The sequence below is a fragment of the Mastigoproctus giganteus genome, chromosome 1 (genome assembly GCF_048544385.1).
Source record: "Mastigoproctus giganteus isolate SK-2022 chromosome 1, ASM4854438v1, whole genome shotgun sequence".
Lineage (NCBI taxonomy): Eukaryota > Metazoa > Arthropoda > Arachnida > Uropygi > Thelyphonidae > Mastigoproctus > Mastigoproctus giganteus.
The window spans coordinates 212529188-212543303 of record NC_143575.1 but is presented as its reverse complement, the minus strand read 5'-3'; the positions used below and the strand labels follow the sequence as shown (position 1 = coordinate 212543303).

Genomic DNA, 14116 nt, shown 5'->3' with positions numbered 1-14116 from the left:
GCCCTAAATGTTTACTAAGTATTAAACTGCTAAACATCATTTGGCATCTCTGACATTATGGACTTAATTTCACAAATAGGTTGTAAGCTATACCATCAGGGTACCTATTCACCCACCAATGAAGGGCCAAATAGCTCTGAAATGGTCGTCTTGGTGGTGGTATCTACTGAGAATAAGTAACAGCAGTCTTCTCTATTGGGGAAGCATTACTTATTCAAAGTATAACTGAATAGGCAACTGTTGTGAAGGCATTCACAATATGAGATGTAATGAAACAATTCCACTATAATAATAATTTACTACATATAGACATGATGCATTTCCACTAACTTATATGTCAAAAACTTTATTAAACATGTATAACAAAATTTTTCATGAACTTTCTGTCTCATATTTTATTCCAACTTCTACTGCCAAATATATGTGCTAAAAATTGTAACAGTGCTTTGTGTTTGATAAAGATGTCATTGCTTTCCATTATAATAAGATTTGATGTTTACACTGTTTAAAAAAAAAAACAAATCTTGATTCACTTCTGGCACAACCACTTGGTCAGAGGGACTTTATAATTAATTATTTTGACAATGAATATAATTTTAACTGTATTTAGCAGTCACACAGGATTGAATCAAAGACCACTCAAGCACATGTGCATTAGTGCAATCTCGAAATTGACTACTTGGATGCATCATTCTTTATCATTTAATTGTTTAATATCACAAACATTCTTCAAGACTGACATTAGCATTAGTAGAGGCATACGATGAAATAAAGCAAGCTTATGCAGCATCAGCCAAAAAAAAAAAAAAAAACCTGCTCCCTACCTGTCCAGCTCAGCCTTCAATTTATTTAGGCTATCAACTTCTACAACAAAAGATGGAAGTCGGTTCCACCAATCAACTACCGGCTGGCTAAAGGCAAACTTCTGCACATCTATCCTACAATTGTCTTTCCTCAATTTGAATTTATGCCATCTCAGGTGATTATTCTGAGAAAGAGGAAGAATCCCATCAGCATTGAGCATGCTCAAACCATTCAAGGCTTTATACACCTCGATCAGATCACCTTGCAGGTGCCTAGTCTCCAGACACTGTAATCTGCAAAACTTAAGCCTTCCTTCATAAGAGCAACCCTTCGTTCTATTCACTAATCTTGTTGCCCTTCTCTGTACTCGTTTCAACAGCTCTACATTCATCCTAAAATGAGGCCTCCAGACCTGTATACAGTACTCAAGGTGTGGCCTGACCATTGCCTTATACAAGGGGATAATCACCTCCTCATCCCTGCTAGAAAAATTCCTGTATATCATTGACAAGACACCATGAGCTACTCTTGCAGACTGTCTGCACTGGTAAGAAAACTTCATATCTGCCTGCGCTATTATCCCCAGGTCCTTTTCATTCTCTACTACTGTCAGTGTAGTACCACACAGCTGATACGTTACTCTGGGGTTACTGCTTCCCATATGTAGTACTTTACATTTGACAATGTTAAACATATTCGAGAGGCAATCAGAGAAAGTAATACTCTTGATCTGGTTATCAGCAGTGATCATTCATGTATTAGGAATTTGCAGATAAAAGAACAACTAGGTGGCAGTGATCACAGTGTACTAACATGGGATTTACTTAAAGATTTAATTGCCATCAGGGGTAAAGGAAAGGGTTTTTGCTTCCGTAAAGGCGAGTACCGTGGTCTCCGACAGATTTTAAATTCTGTACAGTGGGATCAACTGACGATGTTACCAACAGTAAATTCTAAGTGGGAAGCATTCAAGGAATTAATCGTGGATGCTACTAAAAGTTTCATACCTATTAAGAAATATTGTTCAAGGTTTAGGCCTAAATGGTTGTCAAATGAACTCATGAGACTCGTAACAGAAAAGAAAAATGCATGGGATGCATATAAATTATCATGCGACTCAGAAGCATATGGCAGATATAAGTTAATCTGTAATCAGGTCACAAAGGAGGTTCGGCAGGCGAAGGCAGATTACGAGAAATCCTTGGCAAAAGATGCTAAGAAAAACAGCAAGGATTTCTTTACTTATATAAACTCTAAAAGGAAGGGGTGAATCTGATTGGTCCACTTGACATCGATGGTTCGACTGTTGATGATCCTGCTCAGATAGCAAACAAACTGAATGAGTATTTTGCATCTACATTCACACATGAGGAATTATTAAGGTTTGAAAATGGCAGAAGGTTATCAAATTGTAGCAGGATACTTAATGATTTTGTAATAACTGAGAGCAAAGTGGAAGAGAAACTGTTGAAGTTAAACGTAAGAAAAGCACCTGGGGTGGATGGGATCTATCCAGTTATATTAAAGGAGGTGGTAAAGCAACTAAGCAAACCCTTAGCCATAATTATGAGAGCATCCTCAAACCCTTAGCCATAATTATGAGAGCATCCTTGGACTCAGGGGAGGTTCCCACGGACTGGAGATGTGCAAATGTGTCCCCAATTCACAAAGGGGGATCGAAGGGTGACACGAGTAATTACAGACCAGTTAGTTTAACTTCTGTTCCGGGTAAAATAATGCAGTCACTGGTTAAAGATGCATTGCAGGATCATCTAGACAAGACTACAGCAATAATTCAGACACAGCATGGGTTTGTTAAGGGAAAGTCTTGTCTGACAAATTTGATAGGATATTATGATGTGGTTATAAAAGAACTGGATGCAAAAAATAATTTTGATATCATATATTTGGATTTCAGGAAAGCTTTTGACACTGTTGCACATGAAAGACTATTGTACAAATTGGAGCAGAATGGTATTAAGGGTAAGTTGCTACAATGGATAAAAGGATGGTTAAGTGCGAGAAGACAGAGGGTGGTAATCAATGGGTGCTGCTCTTCTTGAACTAATGTTATTAGTGGAGTCCCACAGGGTTCGGTGTTGGGTCCACTGTTGTTTTGTATATTTATCAATGATATTGATGAAGGAATATCAGGCTTAGTGTTGAAGTTTGCAGATGATACAAAGGTTGGCAGGGTTGTTAATGACAGTAATGGCAGTGTGCTACTGCAACAGGATCTAGATAATTTGGGCAGATGGGCTAAGAGGTTTTTAGGTGGTAGATGACTTTCATCAACCGGTGAAATACCACCACTTTGCTTATTGGAGGCTTGAAGTGGTGAAACCCATGTTTAGTCTCTAGAGCAAAGTTTCCGGCATCCCCCCCCCCATACTTCTCCTTTAACCCATGCACGGTGCTAAGTACTATAGGTTTTGATACCTTTCGTGTTTGGGGTTTTCATAAAAAAAAAAAAAAAAAAAAAGTGGCAACTGAAGTTTAACCTTGACAAATGCAAAGTACTGCATATGGGTAGAAGTAACCCCAGAGAAACGTACCAACTGTGTGGTACTACACTTAAGGTGGTAGAAAATGAAAAAGACCTGGGAGTAATTGTGCAGTCAGATATGAAGTTTTCTGAGCAGTGCAGACAGGCTGCCAGAGCAGGTCATGGGGTTTTGTCAATCATATATAGGAATTTTGCTAGCATGGAAAAGGAGGTGATTATCCCTCTTTATAAGGCAATGGTCAGGCCACGCCTTGAGTACTGCATGCAGGTCTGCAGGCCTCATTTTATGAAGGATGTAGATTTACTTGAGTGTGTACAGAGAAGGGCAACAAGATTGGTGAGGGGAATGAAGGGATCCTCTTATCAAGAGAGGCTTAAGTTCTGCAAATTGCAGTGGCTGGAGACTAGGCACCTGCGCGTTGATCTGATTGAGGTGTATAAGGCCTTGAATGAGTTGAGCACGCTGAATTCTGATGGGTTCCTTCCACTTGTCCAGATTACGAACCTAAGGGGGCATAAATCCAAATTAAGAAAGAATAGATGTGCGGAAATTTGCCTTTAGCCAACGGGCGGTTAATTGCTGGAACAAACTTCCATCTGTCTTTCTGGAAGTTGATAGGTTGAATAAATTTAAGGAGGAAATGGACAGGCATTTGGAGGGAATGGTGTGATTTTTTTTTTTTTTTTGGCTGATTAGCATTAGCATTAGTAGAGGCATTTGATGCAAGAAAGCAAGCTTATGCGGCATCAGCCAAAAAAAAAAAAAAAAAAAGAACCCACTTCCACTTCACCCCTCTGTTCGTTCAAAATACCTGTCCAGCTGAGCCTTAAACTTATTTAGGCTATCAACCTCCACCACAAGTAATGGAAGTCTATTCCACCAACCAACCACCCGCTGGCTAAAGGCAAATTTCCGCACGTCTATCCTACATCTGTCTTTCCTCAATTTGAATTTATGCCCTCTCAGGTGATTTTTCGGAGCTAGAGGAAGAATCCCATCAGCATTGAGCATGCTTAAACCATTCAAGGCTTTATACACCTCTATCAGATCACCTCGCTGGTGCCTAGTCTCCAGACACTGTAATTTGCAAAACTTAAGCCTTTCTTCGTAAGAGCACCCCTTTGTTCCATTCACTAATCTTATTGCCCTTCTCTGTACTCGTTCCAGCAGCTCTACATCCTTCTTGAAATGAGGCCTCCAGACCTGTATACAGTACTCTAGGTGTGGCCTGACCATTGCCTTATACAATGGAATAATCACCTACTTATCCCTGCTGGAAAAATTCCTGTATATCATTGACAATACTCCATGAGCTACTCTTGCAGCCCCTCTGCACTGCTGAGAGAACTTCATATCTGCCTGCACAACCACCCCCAAGTCCCTTTCATTCTCTACCACTGTCGGTGTAGTACCACAGAGTTGATACGTTGCTCTGGGGTTGCTGTTTCCCATGTGTAGTACTTTACATTTGTCAATGTTAAACTTCATTTTCCACCTCTCAGCCCATCTGCTCAACCTTTCCAGATCCTTTTGCAGTAGCATAGTGTCAGTAGTGTCCTTGAAAACCCTGCCAACCTTCGTATCATCTGCAAACTTGGACATTAAGCTTGATATACCATCATCAATATCATTTATAAATACAGAAAACAATAATGGACCCAACACTGAGCCCTGAGGGACTCCACTAATAACATCAGTCCACGATGAGCAGTGTCCATTGATTACCACTCTCTGTCTTCTCCCCCTCAACCACCCCTTTATCCATAGCAGCAATTTGCCTCCAATGTCACACTGCTCCAATTTGTGTAGCAGTCTTCCATGTGCAACAGTATCAAAAGCCTTTCTAAGATCCAAGTATATAATATCAAAGTTATTCCCTTCATCCAGTTCTTTTGTGACTGCATCATAGTATCCAATCAAGTTGGTCAGGCAAGACTTCCCCTTAACAAACCATGCTGTGTCTGAGCTATAACTGAAGTCTTGTCTAAATGATCCTGCAGTGCTTCTTTAACCAGTGCCTCCATTAATTTTCCTGGAACAGAAGTTAAGCTCACAGGTCTATAATTACTTGTGTCAGCCTTTGATCCTCCTTTGTGAATTGGGGTCACATTTGCACATTTCCAGACTATGGGTACCTCCCCTGAGTCCAGGGAAGCTCTCATAATTATGGCTAAGGGTTTGCTTACTTCCTTTGCTGCCTCCTTTAATATAACTGGATAGATCCCATCCACCCCGGGTGCCTTTCTTGTGTTTATCTTCAACAGTTTCTCCTCCACTTTACTCCCAGTTATTTCAAGATTCTGTAGCTTACTGCTAGAGTTGAATACACCTCTGGCATTCCCCTTGCTGAATAACTCCTCATGTGTGAATGTCGATGCAAAATATTCATTTAGTTTGTTAGCTACCTGAGCAGGATCATCAACAGTTGACCCATCAATATCAAGTGGACCAATCTGATTCATCCCCTTCCTTCTAGAGTTTACATAAGTAAAGAACTCTTTGCTGTTTTTCTTTGCATCCCTTGCCAAGGATTTCTCGTAATCTGCCTTCGCCTGCCTAACCTCCTTTGTAACTTGGTTGCATATCAACTTGTATCTATCATAGGCTTCTGTGTCATGTGTTAATTTGTAAGTATCCCATGCATTTTTCTTCTCTGCCATATGCCTCATTAGTTCATCTGACATCCATTTTGGCCTAAACCTTGAACAATATTTCTTAGTTGGTATGTAAAGCCTAGTAGCTTCCAAGATAAGTTATTTGAATGCTTCCCATTTTGAATTTGCTGTTGGTAACATCGTCAGTTGGTCCCACTGTATAGAATTTAAATACTGTCTCAGTCCATCGTAGTCGCCTTTACGGAAGCAATAACCCTTCCTTTACCCCTAATGGTAGTTATCTCTTTGAGTAAATCCCACTTCAGCACACTGTGATCACTGCCACCTAGTGGTTCATTTATCTGCAGATTCTTAATGCATGAAGAATCACTGCTGATAATCAAATCAAGAGTATTACTCCCTCTAGTTGCCTCCCGAACATGCTGATGTAGAAAACAATCATCCAATAAATCCACAAAAGCCCTGCTAGTGTGTGAGTAACCAGCCCCCAAATTCCAGTCAATATCTGGGAAATTAAAATCTCCCATTATAAGTCTCTCTGATTTACTGGCCCACTCTATTTCCCTGTACAGTTCCTTATTATACTCATCAGAGTCATTAGGCCTATAGCACACTCCTACTCTCAATTTTGATCTCCCAATGCTTATGTCACACCAAACTTACTCAACACTGCACTGTCCGGCGATGTCGACTGGCTTCATTTCCTTGGTTTTTATGTGTTTCTTAACTAATAGCATAACCCCCCCCCTTCCTATCCTGTCTATCCTTTCTGTAGACGTTGTACTCCCCAAATTGCAGTTCTGCATCCCTTATATCTGTGTGACACCACGTCTCTGATATCCCAACAATATCTGCCTTTGATGTTTTGAGCAATACCTCAAATTCATCAAATTTATTTACTAAACTCCTAGCATTGGTGTACACGCAAGTATACCTGCACCTGTTTCTATTCTTAGCTACCCTAACACAACCCATGTGTTTACTTGTACCGCAATGGCTCCCAGCAGTCTCTGAAATACCATGCATCTTGTTTTTCAGGCTTCTGCTCATTCTAATTGAAGCAGTGCAAGAATCTCTTTCACCTCTGCCAGTGGCTACTGTCAATCTATTGGTCTTTGTCTCCCTCCAAGCTAGCAGTTTTCCGACCCACCTAACACTGCCTCGATAGCATCAGCAAATATTCTTGCACCCTTTCTATTTAAGTGTATCCCATCCCTGTAGAAGCAATCTCTCCTGTTAACGAGTGCAGTCCAGGCTGAAAAAAATTCTTCCCCTTGAGCCTTGCACAATCTTTCCAGGGCCGAATTGATCGACAAGGCTCTCATCATATACTCCCTCCTATCGTGTCTGGGCAGAATTGCAGACACTTTCAAATTCAACCCTAATTCTCGGCTTTTGTTCAACAGTGACCTGTACTTGTTAAGTAATTCTGCTGGTCTCCTACTCTTAATATTATTAGTGCCAACGTGTACAACTATATCACCTTTTGTGCCCTTGAAAGATGATATTCGCTCTACAACGTCATCAACCTTTGCCCCTGGCAGACATACCCTGGTCCTGTTCCACCTATTATGATGCTGCATAAGCTCATACATTTGCTTTCTTGCATCACATGCCACTACTACTACTACTTCATTTGCCACCTCTCAGCCCATCTGCTCAACTTTTCTAGAACCTGTTGCAGCAGTGTATTGTCATTAGTATCATTAACAACCCTGCCAACCTTCGTATTGTCTGCAAACTTGGACATTTAGCCTGATATACCATCATCAATATCATTTATAAATACAGAAAATAACAATGGACCCAACGCTGAACCCCGAGGGATTATGCTAATAACATTAGTCCACGAAGAGCAATGTCCATTGATTACCACTCTCTGTCTTCTCCCACTCAACCATCCCTTTATCCATAGCAGCAATTTGCCTCTAATACCGCACTGCTCCAATTTGTGCAGTAGTCTTCCATGTGCAACAGTATCAAAAGCCTTTCTAAGATCCAAATTCATGATATCAAAGTTATTCCCTGCATCCAGTTCCTTTGTAACTACATCATAGTATCCAATCAAATTGGTCAGACAAGACTTCCCCTTAACAAAACCATGCTGTGTTCTCCAAGCTATAACCGAAGCCTTGTCTAGATGATCCTGCAGTGCTTCTTTAACCAGTGCCTCCATTAATTTCCCTGAAACAGAAGTTAAACTAACAGGTCTATAATTAATTGTGTCGCCCTTTGATCCTCCTTTGTGAATCGGGTCACATTTGCACATCTCCAGTCCATGGGTACCTCCCCTGAGTCCAAGGAAGCTCTCATAATTATGGTGAAGGGTTTGCTTACTTCCTTTGCTGCCTCCTTTAATATAACTGATTAGATCCCATCCACCCCAAGTGCCTTTTTTATGTTTATCTTCAATAATTTCACAATCTCATTGCTAGAGTTAATTCACCTCTGGCATTCTCCTCCCTGAATAACTCCTCATGTGGGAATGTAGATGCAAAATACTCATTTAGTTTGTTAGCCACCTGGGCAGGATCATCAACAGTTGAACCATCAATATCCAGTGGACCAATCTGATTCATCCTTTTTCTTCTAGAGTTTACATAGGTAAAGAACTCTTTGCATCCTTTGCCAAAGATTTCTCATAATCTGCCTTTGTTTGCCTAATCTCCTTTGTGACTTGGTTACAGACCAGCTTATATCTATGATGGGCTTCCATGTCACCCATTAGTTTATATGTATCCCATGCATTTTTCTTCTCTGCCACATGTCTCATTAGTTCATCTGACATCCATTTAGGCCTAAACCTTGAACAATATTTCTTAGTTGGTATGTAAAGCTTAGTAGCTTACAAGATTAATCAAGATTAATTCTCTGAATGCCTCCCATTTTGAATTTGCTGTTGGTAACATTATCAGTTGGTCCCACTGTATAGAATTTAAATACTGTCTCAGACCTCCGTAGTCGCCTTCAAGAAAGCAAAAACCCTTCCCCTATACCCCCGACCCGATGGTAGTTACCTCTTTGAGTAACTACCATCGGTGATCACAGTGTGCTGAAGCTCCCACTTCAGCACACTGTGATCACTGCCACCTAGTGGTTCCTTTATCTGCAGATTTTAATGCATGAAGGATCACTACTGATAATCAGATCAAGAGTATTTCTTCCTCTAGTTGCTTCCTTAAAATGCTGATGTAGAAAACAATCATCCAATAAATCCACAAAAGCCTTGCTAGTGTGTGAATGACCAACTCACAAATTCCAGTCAATATCTGGGAAATTAAAATCCCCCATTATAAGACACTCTGATTTACTGGCCCACCCTATTTCTCTGTACAGTTTTTTATTATACTCATCAGAGTCATAGGCCTATAACACACTTCTACTCTCAATTTTGATCTCCCAGTGCCTATGTCACAACAAACCGACTCGACACTGCACTGTCCAGTGATGTCAACTGGCCTTTATGTGTTTTTTAACTAATAGCATAACCCCTTCTCCCTTCCTATCCTGTCTATCCTTTCTGTAGATGTTGTACTCCCCAAATTCCAGTTCTGCATTCCTTATATCTGTGTGACACCACGTCTCTGATATCCCAACAATATCCACCTTTGATGCTTTGAGCAATACCTCAAATACATCAAATTTATTTACCAATCTCCTAGCATTGGTGTACACGCAAGTACACATGCACCTGTTCCTATTCTTAGCTACTCTAACACAACCATGTGTTTACTTGTACTGCAATGACTCCCAGCAGTCTCTGAAATATCTTTCATCATGTTGTCCAGGCTGCTGCTCATTCCAATAGAAGCAGTGCAAGAATCACTTTCACTTCTGCCAGCGGCTACTGTTAATCTATTAGTCAGTGTTATCACTTGCTACCTGGAAGTCTAAAACCCTGATGGAACTAATATTCAGGTCCCATTTGCAAGTTAAGCGGGATGAATTTCTGTGAAGTCTGGTGATTCTGTGACAAACATTCTCTGCTTTCACCTTTGTGATAGTGGCACTGTTAGAAACCATGGGTATACTTTCCATGTGCAAAACCTGAAGCAATGTACCTAGTATACTGGAGGTGACCACTCAAGTATGAACCAATGTAAGCAGGAGTTGAGGTGTGGCATCACATCACATAAAGGAATGCTACCTCTATATGTCACCCGGTAATATTATGTGGTAGATGACTCTCATCATCCAGTTTATACACCACCACTTTGCTCATTATTGGCTTTAAGTAGTGAAACCCATGTTTAGTCTCCAGAGCAAAGCTCTGGCAACCCCCATCATGTAGTGAGTAGCCTTTCCAGATTATGATGCATATCATGGTGAGATTTAATATTTCTTACACTTTGAGAGTACAACTCTAAAATGTGTTTGCTAGATAGTCCACTGGACCAAATCTGTTGATAACTCTCTAGGAGACATCTGGATCAGCTGGTGAATAGTCTTGCAGCCTCTACTCTGCTAGCTAGTGACTGAAGGAAGTCTGAGTAGTGTGTATGTGGGGGCATTGTTAAGGCCATGTTATGTCGAGGAGCTGAGTATATTCTTGCTATGTATACTATTCATCTCATTTGCCCTAATTATACTATGATTCCTTTCACTTCAAAGGTAGTAGTTGTGCACATATCCACTGCAATATTCCTTGTCAGAGACTTCCTAATTTGGAATCTTCTCTTTTTGATCTCCTCTGGCTTAAAATCTCTTTGCTTCATTCTATTAAATCCATCTGTTGCCTCTATCATTCTTCCAACTCCACTAACCAATGAACTTTGTACATTTGAAATTAGTCTCTACAATAAATTCCATCCTGCGTAATCCGTGTCACTTGTCACCAATATACATAAACCAACAAACTGAAACTATAGAATGGAGTTCTATAATTTCAGTTTGTAGGATCTCTGCAGAAGATTTTGGAAGGCTCAAATCTCTCACCAAATCATTTAGTTCATTTTGCATGAATTTCTGCAATTCACATACATTTTCATTTTGGGAACAGTCACTGTTAGAATTACATTTAGAATCTGAATATGAAACTGCATTATGCATTTCACATAGGCAGAAACTATCAGCAAATCAGGATAAAGATGCCAACATTTGACCAGAAGGTACAGTGAGTTCTTTCCACAGAACCTCTGAACTGGAGGAAAATATTTTCTGTAATGAACAGAGATGACATATGGATACACTACTTCACTCCAGAATCAGAAGTCCAGTATGGAACAGCATCACAAAAGGGTCCTTTCACTGAAAAACTACAAGACACAGATATAGATTCAGTTGGCAAGATCATGGTTTAGTGTCTTTTGGGATTCATATGGAATAATTCTTATTAATTTTCTGCCACTTTGTGCAACAGTTAATGCTCTATTATAGCAACTTGCTTCTTAGCGATACATCTATAGCAATTCTCAACAAAAGGCCTAAGGAACTATCAAAGGGAATGATTCTGCTGCTGCATGACACACACACACACACACACACACACACACACACACACACACACACACACACACACACACACACACACACACACACACACACACACCTACATATGTTGAATTTGACAGTGACATTGGCAACCTTAGGTTGGAAAATCATAAACTGCCCTGCTTACATTTTGAATTTAATCCCCCCTCCAGTGATTATCACCTGTTTGGGCCAATGAAGGAGCACCTGGGAGAGCAAAAATTCAAGATAAATGGCAAACTCAAGGTTAATGTCCTGAATTGACTATACAATCAGCCTATTGCTATGCTGCCAGCATCAGTAGTTTTCAGTGGAAATATGGAAAAAATGTCACTGTAAAAGTTTGGAGAACCTGATACATATGTTTTTTTTTTGTAAAAAATAAAGTGTGTCTCAATTCTGAACCACCCTATTAGCAAAAAAATTAAATATAATTTTTTCATATTTTATTTAAAAATTATAAAATTTTATGAAAAATATGATAGAAAAAAAATGGATTTTTAATTTAGTGCATACAAATTACTAAAGGACACATAATTAGCCAGATTATCGACTTACAGATCCTACTCTGTAAAGAAAATAAATATATTTAAATATTTGAATTTAAAATTGCCTTTCTCTAAATTATTTTACATCATTTTGTTTATGACATTTTGTTATGATTACTTTCCTTTTACTTAGATTTTATTCTTCCATTTCCATCACTGAAATTGGATCTGCGTTGTATGGTTGACTGGCAATAAAACTGGTATAAAACATAGGTTATAATTCTGTAAAATTTCTGGTATATATTTTGAATTAAAATATTACTCACCATTATATTTCAGTACTATAAATTAGAAAGATAACTTTGGAATAAAGTTTATTTATTATTGCTTTGAAATGCTTTATAATACTAATACTTATATTTTTAATATATATCATAATGCATAATTTAACATAATGCAGAATTGACACGTGAATTTGTTTGATTTAAATGGACTTATCCATCATTTGTCCCTTATTTTTCTGGTACGCTGTTAGAGTTTTTCATAAAATTATCACTATGTAAAAAGGAATAACATGCATTAATTGTAATATAGTTAGGAAAGGACATTACATGGTTGTTATCCATTAAGAATTATTAATATGTTTAATTAACCACTTAGAGGTTGAAAATATTTTAAAGAAAATGACATTCCTTTCAAGATTTTGCTTCTATTAGAATGCTCCTGGACATCCTCGCATCTAGATAATTTCAATTCGAACGTGAGAGTCATATTTCTACTGCCAAACATGACTTCACATCCAACCTATGGATTAGGGTGTTATTTCGAATTTAAAAGTATGCCATTTACGCATAACGTTTGCTCAGTTATTGTCTGCAGTAGACAATGAGAAAAATGTTATGTTAAGAGACTTGGAAATCTTACAATATTTACCACCTCCTTAAACATTAAGGGCTGAAATTACTAAAAGTGTTTAAATTGCGCATGGAATAAAATATGCCCACGACATGTAAAAGGCTTCGAGGGATTTGAAAAAGACGAATCATATATGAAGATTTTTTATTTTTTATTTTTTTTTTTGATTTGGTAGTTGTTGGCGCAACGGCTTCTGTGGCCATATTGCACCTCCCAAGGTTTTTGCAGTACTTTGATCCAAGCCCGAGGCGGGAATCGAACCCGCGACCTTTGGGTTGCCGGGCAGGTACTTTACCCACTCGGCTAGCCCGCATATATGAAGAGATTACAGATAAGATTGTAAAGGTTGCAGAGCTAATTCAATTGAAGGTTGATGTCAAAGACGCGGAGGAGTTAATAGAGGAAGAAGAGAAGGAATTATCTAATGCAGAACTTATTGACTTGCAGGCAGCAATAGTGAAAGAAGAAAATGCTGAAGAAGTTCAGGATGAACCAAACGAGGAGCCGAGACGCTTCATCATCGAGATGGCAATGGCATTTCGTGAAATTGCATCGGCAATGGTGAGGTTTCAGAAGATGGACCCTGACAGCGAACGATTCTTTAAAGTTAACAGAGGGGTGAATGATATGCTTGCTTGCTACAAAGAAATCTATGATGAAAAGAAAAAGCCACCGTCCAGTCATCCATTAATATGTTCTTTCATAAGGTTGAGCAGCCAACCCCTTCTAAATCTCCAGCCCTCGACCTCTGCAGCGGCGTACTTATCAGCTGAAGACTTTGACTCTGCAAAGGATGCTCAAGAGGTAAAACTTACTGACATTATGCCTGTCTCCTCTCTTTTTTTTTGTAATTTTATAATTTTGAAATTTTTTTTTTAAATTGCACGCTTTTGTAATTTTTCCTGCACACGAGATAAAAAATTGAATAAATACAATAAATAATTCCATTTACATGCTCGTTGAACATTTCTTTATTACCCCATGCCCGCATATTTTTTGATTCAATCAATTCAGCGAGCACAGTTGCGAGTGCTGCAAAAGCGCAGGGGAAATTCCGACTTACGTAGAGTTCCATGGAATGCAACCCTTACGTAAGTCGGGGAGTTCCTGTATATTAGTTTAGGCTATGCTTAAATAAAATACAGGGTGATTCACTACCAGTGCGACAAACTTACAGGAGGTGTAGGGGGCACAAAGACGAATCGGAATCACATAGCATTGCAGGGTCCGAAATGCCTTCGTCATGCGGTAGAGAACGTTGAATGGGAGGTCGTGTGAACAGCGATCCCGCTGGAAATCAGCATTTGCGAACCATTTC

At 39.2% G+C, this 14116-nt stretch overlaps 1 protein-coding gene across 1 annotated transcript in view; it reads left to right on the top strand.

The window, feature by feature from the left end:
• Positions 1 to 14116, top strand: part of LOC150091501 (uncharacterized) — a 97254-nt gene that overhangs the window by 42543 nt on the left and 40595 nt on the right. Inside the window, exon 4 of the mRNA XM_090384214.1 lies at positions 12077 to 12143. Within this exon, the coding sequence (XP_090240340.1) occupies positions 12077 to 12138 (62 nt within the window). The 3' untranslated portion in view covers positions 12139 to 12143. The remainder of the gene's footprint in view (positions 1 to 12076; positions 12144 to 14116) is intronic.